The 23,707-nt window shown below is 36.4% G+C and overlaps 2 protein-coding genes across 4 annotated transcripts; one reads left to right on the forward strand and one right to left on the reverse strand.

The window, feature by feature from the left end:
* The first annotated feature begins 595 nt into the window (after positions 1-595).
* LOC131166164 (pentatricopeptide repeat-containing protein At2g03880, mitochondrial) lies at positions 596-11,185 on the forward strand. Of its 3 annotated transcripts, XM_058124480.1 has the most exons (4): positions 596-658; positions 853-1,290; positions 4,406-4,500; positions 4,659-7,373. In XM_058124480.1, exons 3-4 carry the CDS (start codon positions 4,498-4,500, stop codon positions 7,134-7,136), a joined length of 2,481 nt encoding a protein of 826 aa, XP_057980463.1. In that variant the 5' UTR covers positions 596-658; positions 853-1,290; positions 4,406-4,497; the 3' UTR covers positions 7,137-7,373. The 3 variants fall into 3 exon arrangements, 1 of the variants encoding a protein (XP_057980463.1); XR_009139747.1 differs by lacking the exons at positions 596-658; positions 4,406-4,500; positions 4,659-7,373 and adding exons at positions 9,145-9,217; positions 10,674-11,185 and having other exon boundaries at positions 831-1,290; XR_009139746.1 differs by lacking the exons at positions 596-658; positions 853-1,290; positions 4,406-4,500 and adding exons at positions 9,145-9,217; positions 10,674-11,122 and having other exon boundaries at positions 4,665-7,244.
* Positions 11,186-11,383: 198 nt separating this feature from the next.
* LOC131166165 (shaggy-related protein kinase epsilon) lies at positions 11,384-23,374 on the reverse strand. Its single transcript, XM_058124481.1, has 13 exons — positions 23,056-23,374; positions 21,513-21,761; positions 21,281-21,373; positions 20,652-20,711; positions 20,264-20,536; positions 20,074-20,148; positions 18,770-18,826; positions 18,546-18,686; positions 15,903-15,953; positions 15,708-15,803; positions 15,525-15,608; positions 12,065-12,167; positions 11,384-11,932 (listed from the first exon to the last, which is right to left on the reverse strand). Exons 1-13 carry the CDS (start codon positions 23,113-23,115, stop codon positions 11,871-11,873), a joined length of 1,404 nt encoding a protein of 467 aa, XP_057980464.1. The 5' UTR covers positions 23,116-23,374; the 3' UTR covers positions 11,384-11,870.
* Positions 23,375-23,707: the final 333 nt, after the last annotated feature.

Genomic DNA, 23,707 nt, shown 5'->3' on the forward strand with positions numbered 1-23,707 from the left:
TAATGATTAAATAAATGTATTTTATTATATTAAAACTCATGTTGCCACACACTGATAATAACCTATCCCGTATTACTGAGAAGTGTCTTACCCAGATATTTATTCCAACATTTCAGGACCTCAAGAGGATCAAGCTTAGCACTCTAGGGTAGGGCATAGAGAGTGTGTTCAAAATAAGTACAGGTGACTATTTTTTTGTATCTGGAGAGGATTCTGTACACCTAAGATTGTAATAATGTTTTGGGGAGTCACTTATTTGTATATGATAGTACTAGAACTCTGGTATTGTATTCCGGATTTGATGATTATGATTTCGCTACATATGTGTATTAAATGGACCGTGAAGTTATGAAATCAGGGAAAAAAAAAAGGGCAAAAATTTTGGGTCATGACAAACCTGTCCCATATGTCTATACTAATTCATATCCCTATGAATCTACCCCATATGTCTACACTAATTATGTTCTCATGTGAACTTGCCTCATATGTATGCACTAATAAAGTTAACATTAGCTACATTGTGAAAGTTATAAATACTTCCTCACAAATAACTAGTATAGGAAGAAAAGAATAGTAGAAAAAATAAGAAGGGAGAAAGAAAGATGTAGAAAGAAAGAGGAGAGATATAAAAGAAATAGGGAGAGATATTTTGTATAAGGTTAGATGCATATTATATTGTAATTTCTTCCTAAATAGTAAAGTTTTGATCAAATCCGTCCTTAAAGTAGTTATATTCAAGCTACCTAAAATTTTTGTCTCATCTTATTTAATTTTCTCTTTATTTTTTTCATCTTTTATAATATATGTATTGCTAAATCTGGGTATTGCCTACTTGTTTTGTCTCAAACACAGGAGGCGCGTTTCGTGCGTTTGAGCCAGAAACGCGCGCTTAGAAGTTCCGAGTCCCGGAAGCCGGCGGGAACTGTCACCGCGCGATTCCTGAGCTAATGCCCAAATCAGTTTCAGAGCTTTATGAGCCGAGGCCCGTTACCAGGGTCCTGGTAGTTCAAAGAATCCCCTGCCTTTACCAACCGGGCTTGCAAGTTCTTCGTCTAGTGGAGACGACGTAAGGAATAGCATAGCTAATGCACAAATCAGTTTCAGAGCTTTATGAGCCGAGGCCCGTTACCAGGGTCCTGGTAGTTCAAAGAATCCCCTGCCTTTAACCAACCGGGCTTGCAAGTTCTTCGTCTAGTGGAGACGACGTGAGGAATAGCATGTTATCATCGTAACGTACGCTTGAATCTGGGAGCTAAGGCTTGCAAAGCATGATCCATTAATGTGTTGGTTGTAAGTAATTCGACTACCTTTTTGTTTGTTTGTTTGTTTTTGTTGTTTTTTTTTGGGGGGGGGGGGGGGGGGGTGGGGTGAGTGACGGCTTTGGTTCTCTGAAGCTTGCATCCGTGGTGTTTGATGAAATGGCTTAGTAGCTCGTGCATGTAGCTTTCTAACATTTACTTGTAGTGTTCCCATCCATTCAAGCTTATTATTTCCCATGGGCCAGTAGTTGGATTGCTTCAGTTTTGTGTTGTTTGTTCTGCTTCCTCTGCCCTGATCTTGCTGGGTTGTCATAGGTCTGCCCATCTGGCCTGTATTGGGTACTGATTGATACAAATGCATTAGATTATGTGCAGAGAGCTTTCATCAGTAGCATGTGATTAGATATAATGTGCTTTGATCATAATTTCTTCATTTGGTATGGCGAGAACGTAACCTGCATTCAAATCCAGAGTATGTCGGGCATGTAATTATGAATTGGGATTGTAAGATTTGATGAGAATTATGTCGGGCATGTAATTATGAATTGGGATTGTAAGATTTGATGAGAATTATTTATTTTGCCATGACCATGAGCCAAGTTTCGCAGAAACTGGAGAGTTGAATCAGTCAAGAAGTTCAAGTTCACTCTTTGCTGGAATGTAAGAATGAAACATTTTGAAACGATGATTTGGTGGGGAGGGGGTATAGCGTGATTATAAAAAGGATTGTAAGAGTTTACCTACTTTATTAAACTAGTATAGAAATGCATCTATAAGTTGTGTTGAGAATCACCAAAGGATTCTGGGTGCACACATGTCAAATTGAAAGAAAACACAAGCAACATAAGAAAAGACAGAAATTTACACGTGCTAATGCCTGTGAAACCTCAGCAAAAGTCTCCACTTTTCTGTTAATGAAGGCTATCTAAGGGTTTCAATTATTGGTTACAAGTATGTATATAGCTCCATATGAGAAAAAAAAAAAAAAAAAAACCCAAATGCCCTCATACAACAATAAAGTCAAGAGGTTTTGTGATTGGAGGGCAAGGGCCCGAAACATGAAATCTCCTTCATACTTGCTGGGAGTGGACCACCCTCCTAAATATGAGCCACAATGCAGCAATATGTTTCATAATTTTCAATAGTCTAAACCTAGGAACTTGGCTGGGAAGTGTTCAAAACTAAGGTTACATTTGCTTTGTGGAGTAACTTTTCCCTGGAATAAGATGACATACAATGAGAATTTGAGAATAGAGGTAATAGCTAATCGTCATATATTCCTTATTATTTCATCCAACATGTAATAAAAAAAATAAAAAGAAATAGACATTTCCATCGAGTCATTAAAATTCCCACACTCTTATTTGCTTTATGGTAACAAGCGCACACACATATATTTTAATATAACTAACTATAACTAATCTAGGTAGCTAATCTATTCTTAGGAAGAGGCATTTTGTGAACCAAACATAACTAAAAAATCACAACTAAACTAATTTAAATAGTAGCATCCTCATATAACAAAGATATCAAGGTTCAAATTGTTGCATTCTTAACTCAATTAAACAACTTAGAATGGAATAAATACTTAAAGAATACATGCTTTTTAACTCAATCAGTCAACAAATCACAGATATAATTGGTATACCTAAATCCAAAATTTTTTTCATCAAATAACAAAAGCTAAACTATAAAGCGGGATTCACTGCATAAATGTATTCATTTAAGCCATAGTTTGCCTCATTAACATCATTGAGATCATCAAGGTCTTCATCAAGCTCCGTCATCATTGCCATATTTTGAGTTGTGGCCCATAAGGGGTATCCACTTGAAGTCTATAAAAAAAGTGAGAGGTTTTGCACGGAGGACGAGGGGGCCTGAATGGTATTTTGAGATTTTCACATTGGGCTATATGTGTGTGTATGTGTGTACGTGTGTGTATAAAAGTTTTGAAATGCCTAAGCAATAAGACGATATAGTGGAGATCTCACAGAGGCTCCACGTATGTAGTCACATTGAGGAATCACATTAATCGTTGTATTGTTGTTTTCTTCTATTTTTCTTTCAATTTGTTGCATGTGTGCATGAACATTGGACATGCTTGACAAGACCATTGTCATTGTTATCATCAAATGCGTCAATGTACTAATTTTTGTATCTCAACCTTAATGTTATCACTTTCTAGGTCGTTTGTTTCTTGTACAAGCTCTATAACAAATAGAGCCTATGGTTCAAGGCTTCAAGCAATTTAGAAAAAAAAGTCCAAAATATAAATCTTTTGTAGGAGCTTACAATCCTAATAGGATCCTACGAATCCTGCGGATCCTACTGCAACTTTGCGATTCTACGTAGGATCTAGATGGTCTTGGAAAAGTACGATTATACGATCTGGATCATGATTCTACAACAGACTTGTTGTGTGTTTTTTTTTAAACCATTTTCCTTTGTTTTTCTTGGAGCTTGTCTTATCATCCTCTCCATACCTTTCATTGCTTTTAAACAAGTTTCTTATTTGTCCAACTGAAAAGAAGATTAAGACATTCCTGGCATTTTTAATTTTTTTTTTTTCACTTTGTTAACATTGAGATGTGCATAAAAAATAGCATAGTCTAGTTATATGAAATTAATTATCTCCTCTATTACGGACTCATTCTTAGCAATCATTTTTAATGCAGTCATCACTAATATTGTTGTCACTTGTGTAAAAGGTGAAGTATATGTTGATATAAGTAATATAATCTTTCATGAGGTATAATCTTACAATATTAACTAGAAAAAGTACCTGCACTCTACAGTGAGCCAATTTCTCCAGAGTGGGCCAATTTAAGCCAAAATATTTCAAGAACACAGTAGATGGTACGATGTTTGCTTCAATATTTCTCGGAAACAGCAAAACCCATGACCAGAAAGACCAACCCACCCAATCAAACCTATTGAACCTGGATCCTCACCCTGTCTGACCCAAACCCAGAAGACAACTGTCCTAACCAAACTGGGCAGCTCAAACCCACTCAGACACTTAATTGGACCTGCCATGTGTCGAGCCAAGGGACAATTAACTTGGTTTTAAATAAGATATATAGATAGATATACAATACACTTGTACATAGGTACAAACAAGTGTTTGAAGGTGCCTTTCTTTGTAGGACCTGCCTCTTGGTCGGATGCTAATGGAACTGCTCATCTTCATGCACTCGGTAGTCATGACATTTTGCAGTGTGAAATGCTGTTATTGTGAATGGTAATGCATTATTCTTACTGGTGGAAGCTTATGTTTGTGGTGTCGATTTTCTTTTATATAGTTTCTTGCAACATTCTTGTATAATTTTTCCGCAATTGACTCATCAGCTGTCTTAGAGCAAGGCTATTCACACTGTTTCTTATGCTTTTTCTATGAAGAATTGGGATCTGAGCAGTGGCAAACAGGAGGTGGTTATGTACAGATTAAATATACAACTCTATTTTTTCCACAAGGACTATCATTGGCTTAAGCATTTAGAATTTAATCATCGTATCCACAGTGCGGTGAATTCCAAAGGTATTAGCTATTCCATTCTTGATTCCAATCAGCTTCTTAATGCCTTGTCTAAATCTGGACAAGTTGATGAAGCCCGTCAAATGTTTGACATTATGCCTACTCGTGATGAGTGTACTTGGAACACAATGATTGCTGCTTATGCTAACTCAGGAAGACTAACTGAAGCCAAACAACTTTTTGATGAAGCTCCAGAAAGGAGTTCTATTACCTGGTCTTCCCTCATTTCTGGGTGTTGTCATCATGGTTTTGCAATTGATACAGTTGCACTATTTTGGAAAATGCAATTTGAGGGACAAAAACCCAACCAGTACATATTGGGCAGTGTTCTTAGGGCATGTTCCAAATTTTCTCTGCTTCAAAGAGGGGAGCAGATTCATGCATATGCCATAAAGACCCAATTTGACTCAAATGTTTTTGTTGCAACTGGTTTGGTTGATATGTATGCAAAGTGCAAGCATATTTGGGAAGCTGAGTATCTCTTTGAAATGACACCAAATAGGAAAAATCATGTGCTTTGGACTGCCATGGTTACTGGGTACTCACAAAATGGTGACAGCCTCAGAGCAATTAAAACCTTTTGTGAGATGCGAACAGAAGGGATTGAGCCTAACCAGTTTACCTTCCCAGGCATATTGACTGCTTGTGCGGCAGTTTCAGCACATAATTTTGGAGCACAGGTGCATGCTTGTATAGTTCATAGTGGTTTTGAGGCAAATATATTTGTTAAAAGTGCTATGGTTGATATGTATGCAAAATGTGGAGATCTGTGTTATGCAAGGAGAATGTTAGGGATGATAGGGTTTGAAGATGTTGTTTCTTGGAATTCCATGATAGGTGCATGCGTAAGGCAAGGATTCAAAGAAGAAGCTTTAACTTTGTTTCAACAAATGCACTCAAGAAATATGAAGATTGATGATTTCACATATCCTTCCATTTTAAATGCTTTAGCAACCATGATGGATGTGAAAAGTGCAGATTCAATCCATTGTTTGATTGCCAAAAGTGGATTTGAGGCTTACCAGCATGTGAGCAATGCTCTAGTTGACATGTACGCGAAACATAGAAACTTAGGTTCTGCAATTAAAGTGTTTAACCAGATGAAAGTCAGGGACGTGATCTCATGGACTTCCCTTGTCACAGGTCATGCACACAATGGTTTCCATGAAGAAGCAATCAAGTTGTTTAGTAACATGAGAATAGCAGGAATATTTCCAGACCAGTTTGTCTTTGCCAGCGTATTGAGCACTTGTGCAGAATTAACAGTTTTGGAATTTGGGCAGCAAGTTCATGGTAATTTCATTAAATTTGGCCTTGGACCATCTTTATCAGTAGATAATTCACTCATTACAATGTATGCTAAATGTGGGAGCATAGAAGATGCAGATAGGGTCTTTAACACAATGCAGTTGCGGAATGTGGTTACTTGGACTGCTCTAATAGTTGGCTATGCCCAAAATGGTAAAGGAAAGGATTCAATACAATTCTATGACCAAATGATTGCAAGTGGCATGAGACCAGATTTTATTACTTTTATTGGTTTGTTGTTTGCTTGTAGCCATGCAGGTCTTGTTGAAAATGGTCGCACCTACTTCAACTCCATGGACACCGTTTACGGGATAAAACCAGGTCCTGAACATTATGCCTGTATGATTGACCTTTTGAGCCGCTCTGGAAGAGTTGTTGAGGCCAAGGAGTTACTTGATCAAATGGTGGTGGAACCAGATGCAACTGTATGGAAGGCATTGCTTTCTGCTTGTAGAGTACATGGGAATGTGGAGCTGGCAGAAAGGGCAGCAAAGAATCTGTTTGCCTTGGAGCCCCAAAATGCTATGCCTTACATTCTGTTATCGAATATCTATTCTGCTGCTGGTCGGTGGGAAGATGCTGCAAGAATCCGAGGGTTAATGAAATCACAAGGGATCAGCAAGGAACCTGGGTGTAGTTGGCTTGAGATGAACAGCAGAGTCCACATATTTTTGTCCGATGATAGAAGCCATCCAATGACAACTCAGATCTACAGGAAGCTTGATGAGATCATGGTCTTGATTAAGAAAGATGGATATGCGCCTGATATGAGTTTTGCTCTCCATGACATGGATGAGGAGGGTAAGGAGCTTGGCCTTGCGTATCACAGTGAGAAGTTGGCAATTGCTTTTGGGCTTCTGACTCTGCCGCAGGGAGCACCCATTCGAATATTTAAGAACCTTCGGATTTGTGGGGATTGCCATATTGCAATGAAGTTTATATCAGTCACCTTTCATCGGCATATTATTTTGAGGGATTCAAATTGTTTTCATCATTTCAGAGAAGGAATGTGTTCTTGTGGTGATTATTGGTAGAAGATGATCTAACTTGATCCAGTGGGGACTATTGGTTGAGATTCATCTTGCCATGTGCATGCCTCCTATTTAAATTGTTCTGGGCATTCAAATTAAAAGAGTGATAGAGTAAGTCAATCCCTGTATTGTTAGAAAAGACTTATTTTTGTCCCTCTACTTTGAATTAATAGAATTAAGGACTTATACTTATTAAACTTATACAAATAAAATTATCATCCAAAATAAGTTAAAACTGTCTGATGAGGTGTACATAATTTTAAAATTATTTAATGCAGATTAGGATCCACTTGAAAATTTTTATTTTGTAATTTACTCGAAAATGCTTTAAAATGTATTCTTAAAAAACAAACACTTTTTATAAAACGCATTTCTTTTTTCAAAGCCTCAACCAACACCACCTGGAGATTCTTGAACAGCAGCGAACCACGTCAACTACATGGTTGTAAGTTTACTGACCAGCTGTAAGCAACAATCTCATTTTCTTTCTGTCAGGAAAGCAAAATCAGATTGGGTTCCAAGTGAAGCTTGGGAAACCCAACTTTGAGTTTCACACAAGAACTTCTCCAACTACTTCCAAAAAGTATTGCAGTCTCCAGTGGAAACTTGGTTGCATGAAATGCTGGATTGGGTGGTATCAGTTCTTTTCAAAACTAAGAGGGTTTATCAATGTTTCATCATTGAGGAGGAAATGAAAAAAATGGTTGTAGAATCTACAAATTTCATCGGGGTCTCTTTTGCTCATTCAAGTGAAGAAACTGAGAGATTTTATGGTTTTAGAGAGCAGTTCTCTCATATGGATTTCAAAGGCAGAAGGGTACCTGTTCTTGTTCAAGAACAGGGCGTTAGAAGAAGAGATTGGCCCATTACTTAGCAATTAATTTGATTAGCTGCAGGTAGCTGCTCTTTCATCATTGAAATTCAATCTGTCATCAGTATAATGCGTGCAATTTTAAAAACTCTCTTGTATTGCAGGGATGGGGGTGATTAGACACAACTTAAGCCCCCTTAAATGAATTGATGGTGCTCTAAACAACTGTTTTGGAAGCCAAAACTAAATAGATCTCAAGAATTTGGTTGCCTGAAATCAAATGCGTAAAATTTATTATTATTATTTTTTGTTTTTATTTCTCTCTGGGAGTTTTCTTTACAACTAAAAATGAAGGGTAAAAGGATTATTGCTCTGTTTTTGAATTAATTCATTAGGATTGACAAAAACAAAGATGTTAAACTAAGATATACTTGATGTTAAAGAGTGAGGGTCAAAACTAGGTGATCCTAGTAATCACTTTGTTATGTTGTTTTGGTTGGCATGTAGTTGGAAATCATGAGTTGAGTTGTGTTTGAACCATTCTAGTTGTTGGGGCTAGTGATAACTTCTTGGAAACGAGTATGCTATATTTTTGAAAATTTTCAAAGTGGTAACCATACATCTGAAGTTCATATTGAGGAGTGAACCTTAAGTGCATATTGTGGTGGCTTCCTTCAAAATATGGTGTTTGTTATTGTTATTCAAGATTTGACTTTCTTATTTTTCAATCATTTGCTTCACTTTTTCACTATTCTGTACACCTGTTTATTAGTTGCCCCCATGTACATTTAACTATTTGTAAATCCCCTCTTTAATTGTCCCCCATTTATCATAGAAGCTTTTAGCCCGATCTGTAATTTCTTGGTGCTTTGTTCCCATCTACTGTTGTTGGATCAATCATGTTGTGTTGTTTCCCTGCTTCAATAAAAATAAAATGCTCATTTGAAGACATTACAATGTAGTGATTCTAGCTGCTTAATTGTCTTCGTCAAATGATTGTTTTTTGTTATGCAATATGTAATTTTATTTTTCATGATGGACATATGTAGTTTTAGTTTAGCAAACGTGGCTTTTTTTTTTTTGGCTCTACCAATGTTTGCATGTCTTTATTTGCCCAACTACCTTTGCATCTAGTTATATTTTCACTTCCTGATTTCTGTGTCATATTTTCCAACTAAATTTTTATTTAAATCTTGGCAGTCTTTAGCAAAATGAGAAGAAAAGAACGATAGTGTGACGTATATGAAATGGGCCAACCACCAACATACAGAACGTGAGTACTTTTTCCTTGTACTACTGAAGGTTTTATCAGAACCTGGTTTGAATTAAATCAAAATCCCAAAATTTAATACAAGCCAGCCTCTGACAATGCTGATGATTTAACTCTATACTTGTTGAGTACTCAAATCTGAATATATTTCCGTATTTTAATTGTTAATCTCTGTAGGGTGTATTGAGGTAGAAATAAGATTTGCAATCTTTCTTTGAATATTGTGATTAAAACACAACATCATAATGTAAATCTTCTAGACTGAAGTCTTAGAATAAATAAATAAATATATAAAACGATTCCTTGCTTTTGAACTCCTTACGACTTTGGTTTGGGTTGATGCCCTTAATACACTTGCTTGTGTACTGCTCTCTTGAACTTGCATATATTGACTTTCCTATCTAAAAGTGCTAAAGTGCTATCAAATGGTTGCATCACAACTGCTGGTTGTTGAGTTCTCATGAATTTTTTATGCTTTTGGCCTTGAAGTGGAAGTAATTGCATTTTGGTTGCTATTTTGCTAATTGCTTTGAAGTGGACCTTTCCCTTTATGTAAATCTCCTTTTCCTTTTCTGTCCCTCCATATCATTCATTCATTTTCTATTGCTCTCTCAAAATTTTTACAGAAAAATTGGGGAAGAAATGTAAAATATAGTCTCAAATAAAAGAGAAATATGTATTATTAGATTTGACTTTTAAGAGGGTAGAGGAGAAAGGACAATCCTCCTTTATCTTTTTTTTCCCCTTCAGTTTCAGTAGGTAGAGCCGACTGTCATAATATGGACCGCAAAATTCAGCCCCTAACTGAGCATGGGCCAATATCTGATTGATGTGAGGCATCTACTGGTTTAAAATCAGTAGCTAATGGAATTATTTAAGTCTGGCCCCTACTTAATGCAAAAACTGATTTCGGTATCCAAAAATTTCAGAAGAAATGTAAAAACAAACTATTGAACATGCTTTGTGTAGGGGGGAAAAGCAGCAGAACAGAAATAAGCAGACAGAAAAGAGGAAACAGAAATAGCCTCTAAAAGCAGCTAAAAATAAAGTAAAGCGAAGAGAATTTGCTTTCGAGTGAGGGGTAGGATACAAACAGAGTGTGATTGAGGTGAAATTAGGAATTTTCTTAGCTCCCTTTCTTTTCACACTAATTTTCCCTAAACCAAACAAATAATTGAGCATAGGTTTGCTGTCTGTATAAGCAAGTACCTAATTCTTTTCTCAACATTCCTATGTCCCATTCAAGTCCCACTGTGTTGTATGTGTGATTTTGTGCTTCAAATATGAAACAATGCCACATGTCTATCCATACCCCAACAAACAGTGGAAGCAAAGAACAAAACAGGATGTCCAACATTAGCGCTTTAGAATTTTCTTATATCAAATTATGTATTTCCTAGCACACTGATCTCCTTCTCTTTATTTATTTATTTTTCTGTCCCCTCTAACATGCTTGCAGGAAGAAGATTTCTCAAAGAATGCAAAGACTTCACTCTTTGGTGATGTTGGGAAGAACAGAGGACCCCCATGATAGGTCACCCTCTCAACCAAAATAAACTAAAGATAAACCACCATTATAGGTTAGAGCTGCAACAGCAAGCTTCAATTATTGTGAAGACGGAATAACTTTCTAGTGATGCAGTTGAATGGAAAAATTGAACTTGTTAATGATGTAGTTGAGTTAAAAGGCCTAATGCCACTCGAAAATTTTACCTTTTTTTTTGTATAATTTTTTCAAGGTCAAATTGGTAGCAATCATATATTGTAATTTAGCTGTTACATGTCAGCTATTGGTGTACTGTCAAATCAATTTCTATTCAGGTCCTTGCTACACAGAATGCCAAGGCCTCTGAAAAATCTCTTCTAGTTGTAAATTGTGCTTGTCCAATCACATGAAAAATCTTCCTGTACTGTGGAATTCCACGCACTATTTTAATTGAGAATTGGGGTAAGTCCCAAAAGTTTTGCTGCATCATATCATTTTGTAGAACTGGAAATGCATTACATCAAGTTTTAATAGGGAAAAAGGCATTAGAGAGGTAAATGATAATGACACTGTCCAAGCAGTCTTGCCCATTAGAGGGCATCACTGTACAGCAACATTTCCAGCATAACATATTAAAACTCCCATTCAATCTCAAGAGGCTCCAAAGGCAAGACATGGACAAGTTGACAAATGTTCCAGAAACCTGAATTCTCTATAATAACAAAAGTGAATAGAACAGTATACAATGAAGGGAGGCCTAATACATCTAAACTCCTGTTCTTGATCACAGCGTGTGAAAATGCCCATAAACTAAATATAACTACAGCATAACATAATCGTGGTCATTCTCAGTTCTGGCAAATAACGATAACAGCACAGAGCCACATAATACTGGAACCCTCGAGCAAAGCCCTTTCTATGCATCAGATACTACATCAGAACCAAGCAAAACCCTTGGCTACACACATTAAATGCTCTTCCTGCAAATCCATGGAAAAAAATTAACTCGCCAGCACTCTCTCTAAGGCATCGTTCTGTAAACAACCCATCAGTGAAGGCCAAAGGATGGCAACCCCTGTCACTGGAGAAGGAAGCATGGCTTGTTCAGGCAACTGAGCATCCAAAAGCCCATATACACTGCCTACAGTTGCAATATCTTGGCTCATAAAATTATTTTTTGATGTACTCAGGAACAAGTCGTTGACGCAATTCAACAGATGCACCAACCAGCTCTGTGAAAGGGAGAGGTGTGAACAATTCCAAAAGTGGAAATAAAAAAACCAACAATTACTAAACAATACATGCAAAAAGAAAATTAGGTAAATTAAAAATATCAAACATATGAAAGGGGGTATAACACATACCTTGAGGTGTGAAATTGAACAAAGGAGGCAGCGGTCGACCACTAGGCAAGCACGCATTTGGGTCTCTCAAGTCATCAAAGAATGGGTGTGCACATGCCTCCAACTGAAAGCCAAGAGGACGATAGGACATTAATATTTCGGACAAAGAGATCCACATTTTAAAATCATTTGAATATTATTTTTCCCCCCTGCAGTTTAAAGGGGTACTTTTCAAGTAACATTCTCTTAAGTTAAATGTCAATCATTGCACATGCATTTAGATTGAAAAACATCCCTAGAACAAACCCAAGTTCAGTAGAATTACACCAAATGAGGCTTGTAAAATGCAAGAAAATAACAGGGCATAAGCCAGCTTCTGTACAAATAAATCAATCAGAATGCCCAACCAATGTAAATATAGTTTACAAAAGGGAAAATATCCATAAAAATAACTTTGCATGTGGATTACTCAATGCATGATTATTTCAAGTCACAATTTTGCCCTAATCTTGAATTAATCCCACTTTTAACTTGCAATGATCAATCATTCTGCAATCATCATCCATAGCATTTTACACCCTTGCAAAAGGTGGGAAACAGTAATACCAAGAAAGATCACCAGATATGTTACAAGATTCCTGATTAATCTTGGATATCAAAACGTTGAAGAGAGATTTGACTAGGCAGACCCAAATCGAGTGATAAAGGATGGTCTAACCCCCTCAAGGACTTAAATTCAGCTAAAACATTGAAACCTCAAGTTTTGATAAATTTTAATTGAAACTTCAAAGTTTCAGAATTTTGGTAAATTTGGCACTGCAGTTCCATTATTATTATTATTAAGGCAAAAGACACTGACCTCCCCAAAGGTTTGACAAAAAGATAGGGGCCTTCCCTAAGGTTTCAAAAATTCCATTGACCTCCCTTGAGGTTTCAAAAAATGCCACAAAACTTTCCCTCACAAGACTGGTTTTCTTGCAAAATACAAGGAAAAGTTTGTGTCTTTTTGACAAACCTCAAGAGAGGTCCTTAAAATTTTTTAAACCTCAAAAGAGGTGAGTGTTTCTTGCCAACCACGGGGGAGGTCAGCGTCTTTTGCACTTATTATTATTATTATTATTACAAATGTTGTTTCTGCCTTGCTTGCTTTGAGATATATAATTTATATACCCTACAAGCTAAAAACTTGTAACTCACGCATTTTCTAAATTAATTTTGATTCCGAGTGATGCATAATCATCTATTTTAATATTTCTTAAAATTTCATTGTAATTCCATCATTTACTATGAATTTCCATCATTTATTTAAATCAAAATTTCCATCAGAAGTTCTGTAAATTGCAACCATTGAAATTTCCATCTAAATCAAATTTTAAGTCCTGGAATCCCCCTAAATCTCTCATAAGCTAGCTCAAACATTCGCAACATGCCATCTATGACATGTGCACTGATTTCTTTCTCGACCATTCCATAATGCTGCTGTTCTATTCACTCTTTTCATCGTTTGAAGTGTTACACAGATTCCTTGCACTGATGAACCAGGATGACCTCATCCCCAACAGTATAAATACCCCCAATTTGCCTCATTAGAAAATTTTGGGCCATTACTTGAGATTTTCTCGCTAAAATTAATAACTTTCCAGAATCCACAAATTCCTACATCACACCTCCACATTTCAATCTCCAAGAACATACCTCCATCCTCGCATCATGAGATCATTCACTACCTGCACCACATGCCGCCTAACATGGCAACATTTGGGCTCTGAAAATCTGCCTGCTTCTCTTCTCATCTCTCTACTCCATCCTACTTGTATACAGTACTGATCCCCCCCCCCCCCCCAAGTGGAAGTTTAACTTGGAATATAGAAATTAGACACATTACAGCTATCAGCAACTGAAGTTTAACTAGACGTTGAGATCTAGGCTTTAAGGTATGGTTACAACAGTCTTAACATTCCATTTGAAAAATATAAGAACAATCTTTTAATATAAAATTAACAAAAAATAACTACAAACCAAAATTATGCATTGTTGGTCAACATGCATCCATAATTATTGCTTCATTAGACTCAAAAAAGAAGTCTTGAGGAGCATCTCTCTCTCATGCATGCAGACTAGTGTACACCCAGTGTGTGCATGGGTGTGCATGCACATGCTGGATAATCAAATAAGCCGCATGCAAAGTTTCTGAACCAGTCCATCAGACCATCCTTTCAGTTCTTCCTTTCTTCTTTTGTGTTCCTTAATAAGATACTCAATTGTAGGTTGGTATTTCATGTATTGGTTACTCTCCGCTACCAGTTCTCATATCTGTTTAACAGATACATGGCCCAACAAAGAACTTCAAAATGTTTCAAAACCCACACTGATCAGGGGACTACAACTGTCCAAACAGCTAACTGATGGATTGAACAACTGAGCCAGCATTTAAGAACTTAGATTTATGTTATATATTTTCATAAAGTATACATTTTTTTATTCTCAATCAATATGGAAATAAATAATACTGGCTTGAATCAATACTTATTTTACACTCTGCTACACCCACCACAAGATCTAGGTTTTAAGACTATAGTTCTAAATTATAAACAAAATCAATATAAGCAAGCTGCAAGCCAAGGTACTTGGAATTCAGTTCATTCCCGAGGACGATCTTGATTGTCATACAGAGACCAGCAGTGCCTTAGAAATGACTTGACCACTCAAATTGGTGATTGCAGTGGTAGAGCTATTAATGGTAATATTAAGTAGTTTATGTAACAAGATACTTCTATAAAGGAGTTGTGCTTGTTGGACATGACACTTCAGCACTTCTCTGTGCTTCTTTAACACACTTTTAAGCAAAATAAATAGCATATTATAATGGCTTCAGCTTTGTAGCATTCATAAAAATAATTAGAATAATGGTTTATCTAAAATTATGAAAAACTTGGGTATATTTGCAATAGAAATGATATGTTGAGAATTTCTCTGGATCTATATATTGTTACATAAATGTTGAAACCCTATCATTCATGTCATTTAGTTAATGTATGTGTGCAAGCGTGCACATGTTAGTGAGAGATCATATAGTTATATATTTATTTATTGATGTGTTCTTGTTATGCCACGTTCCATACTTTTAGAATTTCCCGTCTCACCATGCCAGACCATGCCTATGTTGTGTCGTACTTGCATCCCTATATCCATGTTTGTGCTTCACAGTCATAGGTGGTAGTAGTAGCAGTACTATTAGTAGTGGCTGTTCTACTAAAAAAGAACATTCTAAACCCCCCCCCCCCCGGGGGGTCAAACCTAAACCGTGTACAAAGTGAGCAGCAAGTAGCAAAGCTCCACCATTATTGTCAGAATATTAAAATAGAATATGTTTATTCAAAACCAAATATCTTCACATCAAGCATAAATAAGATAACTTTCATATGGAGGAATTAAAAACAAAAAATTTGATTTTTTATATATTGCAGATTGAATTTCTTACAGCACTGCAACGTATGTTTGGTGAGTATTGGAGCAGCCTCGATACAAGATCCACAGCTTCAGGGGGCATTCTTTTGTGAAATACCTGAAAAACATGACTTGAATAAGATTACAGCTTCAGAAGCATCATGCATCAATAATATAATGAAGAAACAAATATACAACTTTCTGATAATTAACAAACCTTGTGCCAAGGGTGGGCTTTTATTTGAGGAAACTTGAATTCAGTGTAATTTGGATTCATGCACTTAATTTCTTCTCTCGTCGGCGTCCCCAAAATCTAATATTCACCCCCAAAAAAAACTCAAATAAATAAATAAATAATTAAATGCGCAGTAGCAAGAATGGATGAAAACTAAATTTTCACTTAATAATACACCTTAATGATTTCCACAAGCTGATCAACACCACTTTCACCAGGAAATAGTGGCTGCACATGATAAAACACCCATGAGATGTCAAAATTTGCTACGCTCTGTTGGGAGAAATAAATGTTTAAAAAGAACATTTCACAGATAGTATAACCCACAAGTACATTAGATGTATTTTGGATAATGCCAACTATAATTGGCAAGGCGCCAAAATGTGAAGGGTACTTGGGGCATTGAGGGAGGTAAACAGTGCACAAGACTGAGCTTGATGAACAGAAGCAACATTTCCATAAAAAATGTGTATGAAATGCTTATACAATTGATTTCCAATTTATAAACAAATTATTACCTCCTCACATCCCATGCAAGCAGCCAGGGTTCAACTCTCTAAGTGGGAATTGGCTTGTTTTCTTTCTTCCTTTTTGTGTGTGTTGGGGGGCACTTGCATTGGAAGGGGATGAGGGAAGGGGCTAGGACATGGCATATTAAGAAAACATACACGACCTTTACCAGACTACCACTCTAGCCTCTAGAGCATGACACAATCAATTAAGTTGATTTTCTAAAAAAACTTAATTTGAAAAGATATATTGCCAAGCTAGAAATCAGGAAAACAGAATAGCCTTGAAAATTTTAATTAAGTATGCTAGATGCGGAGATGAAAAATTAAACACCAAAAAGAACAAAAAACTACATAAACCTGCATTGGGCACCAGTTTCATGCATCATGCCCCTAGTCTAAAGGCACACATTTGAGAGGCCAAAACTGTTAAAATTTGGAGAGATTTCAAAAGAAGGTACCAAGCAGTTGGTGTCATAATTTCCCATGTCCACAAATGCTGGAGGGGTGTTTGTTTGGACTAAACAAGTTCTTAACTGAGGCCAAAATCTAAATGGTTCAAATTTAAATCAACCACAAACATTGACAGGACCCCTTATTATCACATGCATTGCGATTAATGCATCTGTGAGCCACGAACACTGGTTGAAACAAGTGAGGTTGTATCATGATGAAGATTCAAGTGAGGATGCTTCCATGTGGTCAAGTTTAAACTTTATCTGACTAAATAAGGGTTGTTAAAGAGTATATTCGGAGGTCCAATAATTGGACATGCAGTGGCGTCTGTGGTTAGGGACAGCAAATTTGGTGGGTTGTAGAACTTGGTATCAGTGGAGGCATGGATGGAAGTCAGCATTCAGTGTGGCTGATTATAAATTTAATAAGAAGAAGAAGAAGAAAACAGGACACTAATACTTTGTGTGTTGTTGGCTTGCATACATACGAAAGCAGGTATATTTGGTGCAAGTGCCAATGATCCAGGTTTCACATTACTTTAGTGGCACTAAACATTAATACATCTATGATTGGTGGGTCCAAATCCAATGTGGAGGAACTGTTCCTTGTAAATGTTTCTCTGCAATGAGCAACTAACTTCAGCAACAACGGGGGGCAGAAAATACACCACCATGCCATGTCATGGTAGTAATGGAAGAGTAAAAATATTAAGAAAAGCATCTCACTTTCTCACATCAAAATACAATGCCAACTTTTCTCTAATTTCTTTCTCTGCAGAAGAAACAGAAGAAAATTTTTTTGTCTACTGGTTTGTGATTAGGGTACATTTCTTGGGAAACTTGAGAAAAGATAAACAACATTTTTTGGCACTGCACACTGTTTTGTTCTTGAGAAAATGGACTTAGAGAAAAAAAAAAATTGCTTGTAGATTTTCAATTTACCCCTCACCCATCACATCTTTATTCTAACACTATACATTCAGATGTTTTAATATTTCAATTTTCAAATGAATGCAAACAATTTATCTTTTAGGTTTAAATTTTGCCTTTTGATATGGTTCACTAATTCATATTTTATTCAGTATACAGAACTTAACATTTAATTTTATCAAATCACCCTAGAGTGGCAAACCAGTCTTCATTCGGAATCAAAATCCCATAAGAGCAGTGGCAGTGAGTCTAGTCATTATGAGAAAAGAAAAAAAAAAGTTGCCAGTGGAACAACAGGGGTGGACCACGTAGAGTTCATTGCAAGAGTTCTTTCTTGTATTAGAGAGTTAAATTCAAATGTCGACATTCTTGCAAAAAAAAAAGTTGCTAGTGGAACAACAGGGGTGGACCATGTAGAGTTCATTGCAAGAGTTCTTTCTTGTATTAGAGAGTTAAATTCACATGTTGACCTTCTTGCAATTCCTCCATAAACATCTATACTAGCGCGCTCACTCATTTGATGAAGAACAGAACAACATGCTACAGAATCTCAAAATAATAAAAGCAGTTGTTACTTTGTGCATAACCATAATAGGCAGATGGATGGACAATGACTGTAAAATGTCTTGAGAAACTGGGACACTAAGAAGCAAACAGCGGAGAGAACATGATAGCATGCATATTCTCATTATACTGCAACCTTACAAAAAAAAAAAAGAAATAATGTGTGATAATGTAACGAGCAAACCCTAGGAAGGATCAGGCAAAGTGTAAGAGATAAATGGAATTTTGTGAACATAAATACCATCAAACTCAGGAGTTGTTGAGATGGAATTTCAACATTTAAAACTACAAGTTAATGGAAGTGTTCACTAAAATTGTTCAGTAAAACTCATCACCCAAAGAATCTGCAAAGGTATACTCACATGTCCAAGAAGTAGCTCGGCCAAGACACAACCAACAGACCACATATCAATGGCAGTTGTGTATTCTGTAGCCCCAAAGATCAGTTCTGGAGCCCTATAGTACCGTGAGCAAATATATGATATGTTTGGTTCACCTGGCACCTGTAATTAAGTAGTTAAAGCTCAAAACTTTAAAAACAACATGATTTTTATTATTTATCAATTTTCCAAAACAATAAACTTACCAACATCTTTGCACTCCCAAAATCACAGAGTTTTAGCTGATGAGTGTGGGGATTGACCTGCAGCATATCTCAAAACATCAACCTTGGAATGCTTGGCCGTAATATTGACAGGAATTTCCAAATAAAACATCACTCCAATCGATTAAGATGAAGAAAATCACATTGACATTAGTTTCTTGTTAATTATATTGTAAGGAATCCAATTTTAAGATATACAGCTTCTTCCAACTTCCAAGGAGTTCACTTCTTTCTTCCTCATCAGTCACGCATTAATAAGATGTGAGCTTTTGTCAGTTATGTTAACCAAATCAATTAATGTAGGCTTCATAAATCTAATCTTATCCTCTATAATACATGAGCATAATTAGAAGATTTTATCAATATATTTATATTTATTCATTTGATTTATATATGAATCAGAATTTTGGTATGCTAAAAAGAAGAACAAAAGAATGTTCAAAAAAGAATACAGCTAAAATAAGGCTGTCAAGGTGAATGAGTGGTAATACAGGGAAAGATACAATAGAAATGACTGCATACAGGAGACAAGTACAATGGCTCCAATTGAAGACACAAGGGAAAATTGCATAAATGGTTCGGGCCTCTATGCAGCAGAGAATTAGATGCATCACATGAAAGAAGAATTTGATAAAGATAAGAGGGGCTTGCATAATAACAGGAAGACAAGATACAGGGATCAAGGTAGTTAAAAACAATTTAATAAAATTTAATTTAATGGAAGAGATAGCTTTAACTAAAAATGAATAAAAAATATGGAATCATTCAGCTGACCGCAAAAAGTTTGGGCTTTGGAAAAGCTATTAGCCCAAATGGTGGTGGTGGTGGTGATCGTATGCCAGCTGTGGCAGCCACTGCTACAACAGGCTGCAGCAGGAGTTGCATTGCTGTTTTTCAATAAAAATATACAAAAATAAAAATAATCATGGTTTGATTCTTACATTTATAATTTGAAATGGCCTTTCTAAACTGGCAGATAAGTGCATAGGAGATCTAAGAAACAGTCTGATCATATTATAAGCAGTAAGCCTCTGTTTTGCCCATTTATTATTTTTCCTAATTAATTGTTCAAATATTTCAGAACCAGCATGACCTCCATACAGCCCCTGTAATTCTGTTTAGTGAATATTTCAAATGGGAAGCACAAACTGGATCATGATTCCACTGCAGGAAGGTAGGGGGAGCAGGGCTGCAGTTTTGAAGATGAAATCTAGATTGTGGAATGTAAAATAAGATATAGACTCCACTGATAAAGTAGTCCATTCAAATGGTGAAAAAAATCTCACCAATAGATTTTGTGGCTTAATGTCGCGATGACACACTCCGATAACATTGTGAATGTAATTAAGCGCACGACAAATCTGCAAAAGATAAAAGGGACAAGAACATAGTTACAGAAGAACCCACTACGCACAACAGAAGTTTCTCACAAACTGCATATGACAATACAATTTCATGCATGGTTCCAAAGTTGACCTGATATGTATACAGCTGAACATAGAGAATGGGCATATGTTGGTTCATCCTGCTATAGTGCTTTGAAACTCGGTAGACTGTTTCAGATATATACTCCAGGACAAGATTAAGGTACAATTCATCTTTCTCAGTGGTAGAAAAGAAACAGTGTTTTAGTTGAACAACATTAGGATGGTCAAGTAAACGCATAATCTGGAGTTCCCTATTCTTGTATCTCTTATCCTGCAGCACCTTCTTTATTGCAACCAATTCAGCTGATTCCAGACACTTAGCCTAGAAGGTAAAATTATTTGTAAAAAAAATTAGGACATGCAAGATAAATGCAGAAAAAGCAATCAATTAGAACTCAATTTTCAACTTTGACAAATGCCAATAAATTCAAAAGCACCTGAAAGACAACGCCAAATGAACCTGTGCCAACCACACGCTCAGCCATGTATGAGATTGTCTGTCATCCCAATAAAAAAAAATATTGTTAACAAATTTGTTTTAACTAAACTAACCAATTTGCAGGCAAGAAGTTCCAAAGCAAAGAAAGCAGCATGCATAGAAAAGATCCAAGAGAAATTGACCGAAGGAACAAGCTCTCAGAGTATTAGAAATATTAAATTTCAACTTCAGTAGAGGATTATTCTACCAACAGATGCATACACCCAAGCCAGTGCAAACTAGTGCTAATGTTGTGCTACATCTACAGTCCCACCCCCATCAATCAGCCCAACCTCACCCACCCCAAACGGGGAAACACAATAGTAAAAGAAAAGTAAATAAAATTTGACATGACAGGAATTTATGTTCAGAAGCAACGCCTGCAAAAATATTGAGAATGCATATCAGTGTAGTAATAATTTCAATAAGAGCCAGGAAACATAAAAAAGAATGGACAAATAAGAACCCCCACTGCCCAGCTGGGAAAAGAGATTAAGAGAAAAGGGAAACAAAGAAGATGTACTCAAGAGTGCAGTAATTGTTAAAAATACACCAAGAGAATGAAGTCAGGCATGCTAATCGAGCTACCTGTTTTGGTTGTCCATTACGACCGCCTATTGTAGTTGCAATTATGTGACCTGCTTCTGTTCCATTGCCATTAATAATAGTGGCTTCAAAATCCTGGTTAATGCAAATTACAGGCAATGACAACATAATCAGCATCAGTTGGCTAAAAAGTAAAAACACAAACGAAAGTAAACAATTTAAAAGTTTTTTAAAAATAAATTAAAATAGTCCTTGATCACCAACAAAATCTTACCTTATCATCATGGTTGTCAGCTCTATCATCCCTTATCTTCATTTCATGCATTTCTTTTGGGAGCTGATCATACCCAGATTTCTCAGTTCTAGCAAAAGATAAGGTGGATGTGCTTGCGACAGTTTCCAGTGATGTGGAAGCCATATGCTGCTCTAGACTTTTACTTTTCTCCAGTGAATGTGAGTTACCAATAATCCTCCGTTCTACTTCTTGATCAACCTTCACCCTCTTTGTGCTAGAATCCCCACCCTGAGAAGAAAAATAGAAATTATCCATAAGAAAGTTTGAAAATAAAATGGTTGAGGATACATCAAGCTTGTCTTAATAATGGGAAAAATGACAAATAGACATATCAAAACAGCAAATATCTTCATGCTTAAAATTACTAATGCTCAAAAAATATCAGCTACATTATCATTCATTGGGCTTCAATGCATTTGCATTACAGTTGCAAATACCAGTAGCCACTGCAATACTTTTGAAAAACAGGCAATGAAGGGGAAAAGGAAAAGGAGTTCCAAAAAAAATAAAAAATAAATAAAAAAAGAGCTTAAACCTTTTCTTCCTTCCTATAAGCCCACAGCTCACTGCAGAGCAGTTTAATCAGCATCAAAATTAGAACATTGTTTGGTTACTGGTTGGAAAGTGATTTTTCATAATTTGGGTGGGAGAAAACTAATTACATTAAGTTTTCTCAAATGTAGAAAGGCACACCAGAATATTAACCAAACAGAAATGATAATTTATTTAGAGAGGATGTTGCTAAGGGGCTCCGCTAATCATTTACACAATAGATCCAAATCATTTGAAGCCTAAAAAAAATATAAAATACATATTGCCCAGAAACCAAGCAGCAAATATGTCGAAAAAAAAAGGGGCATAGACACACACAAATAGGCACACATAAACATATATATAGGGAAATATTTACACGACTAAAGTTGCTCAATCCCGGGGAGAACCTCAAATTGTCAAGAAAACAAACTAGAAATATCTGGAGTTATTCAAGCCAGTTAAGGAACTGCCATTTTAAATTTAAGAAATCTGAAAAAACGAACATACACAGAGGCCTAAAATTAAATCTTGCAATGCACTCCAGGAAAAAAATAAAACAGCCATACGAAGTACCACTGAAATCAACGTTCAAAAAAACGGATGAAATTATACAGGGACAGTATAGTGCTCCAATCACGGTTCAACATAAACGACCGAGAAGAGGGATCAGAAGCAAACCAAAAAAAGAACAGCGGAAAAGGAAAAGAAAACAGATTTTTAAAAAACAGCTACGTTGGCTGTTGAGAAATCAAATAAAATAAAAAATAAAAATAAAAGATTTCCCATTCGTGGCTCGAATTTGTGGCCACAAAAGTGAATCCCCAGCTTATCCGAGCCCAACACAACCATTTGACCTAGCTGCAAGCAAGCCTTCCATATTTTTAAAAGAAATACAACATTTAAAAAATCAAAGAAGAATGTAATCTTCCCATTCCTACCCCAAATTTCCCAATAACCAAACAAACGCTAGAGATAGAAAGAGAGTTACCGGATCGGAGATTGAGGAGCGACCGGAAGCAATGCTCTTGAGACGACGCATCACATTCATGGCTTCTCCCTGTGAAACCCTAATGTCTTCCTCGCCGCACCCAAAAAATTGCCTCAGAACAAAAGAGAGAGAACTTTCTCTCTCCTCTGTTTGCGTTTAGCTCAGCAAAACAGAGGAGAGAAAAGGAATTAGGGAAAAAGACAATCCCCCACCGTTCTCTCTCCAAATTCTCTCCTTCTCTCTCTACTTTCTCTCTCCCCAAAGGCTCTGCAGATGTCCTTTTGTTTTTTATTTTTGATTTTTCTTTGGTCAAAGTCCTTCAAAGCCAATCATTCCTGCCTCAATTTGTACTTCAGTCAAACGGCTCTTTGGAACCGTCGATCGATCATCATGTTGATCCGACGGTGTACGTTCAAGATTTCTGGGCATAACGAGGATTTGGTGCAAGCATAATTTCTTAAATGCCCTCCTTTCCTTGAGTATTTACGATGAATGGCTTTTTCCAACTTCTCAGTTTCCGGGCATTATAATATTTTCGGGCCGAATATACGCACGGTTTATCCGTTGATGAATTTGTGGGCTTAATTGAAGGCTAAAATAGTAAAATCAATTGAGTTTTTAAAATTTTATATGACACTAGAAAGTTATTAAT

This window comes from Malania oleifera, chromosome 10, assembly GCF_029873635.1.
Source record: "Malania oleifera isolate guangnan ecotype guangnan chromosome 10, ASM2987363v1, whole genome shotgun sequence".
Lineage (NCBI taxonomy): Eukaryota > Viridiplantae > Streptophyta > Magnoliopsida > Santalales > Ximeniaceae > Malania > Malania oleifera.

Bases quoted from the DNA above. Each gene is read 5' to 3' on its own strand.
- LOC131166165 (XM_058124481.1), bottom strand. From the start codon at position 23,115: ATGAATGTGATGCGTCGTCTCAAGAGCATTGCTTCCGGTCGCTCCTCA. The intron at 20,712-21,280 runs GTAGCTCGATTA...TTGGGATGACAG, and splicing joins GTAATGGACAACCAAAACAG to ACAATCTCATACATGGCTGA. The intron at 15,954-18,545 runs GTGAGTATACCT...TATCATGTGCAG, and splicing joins CCGAGCTACTTCTTGGACAT to CCACTATTTCCTGGTGAAAG.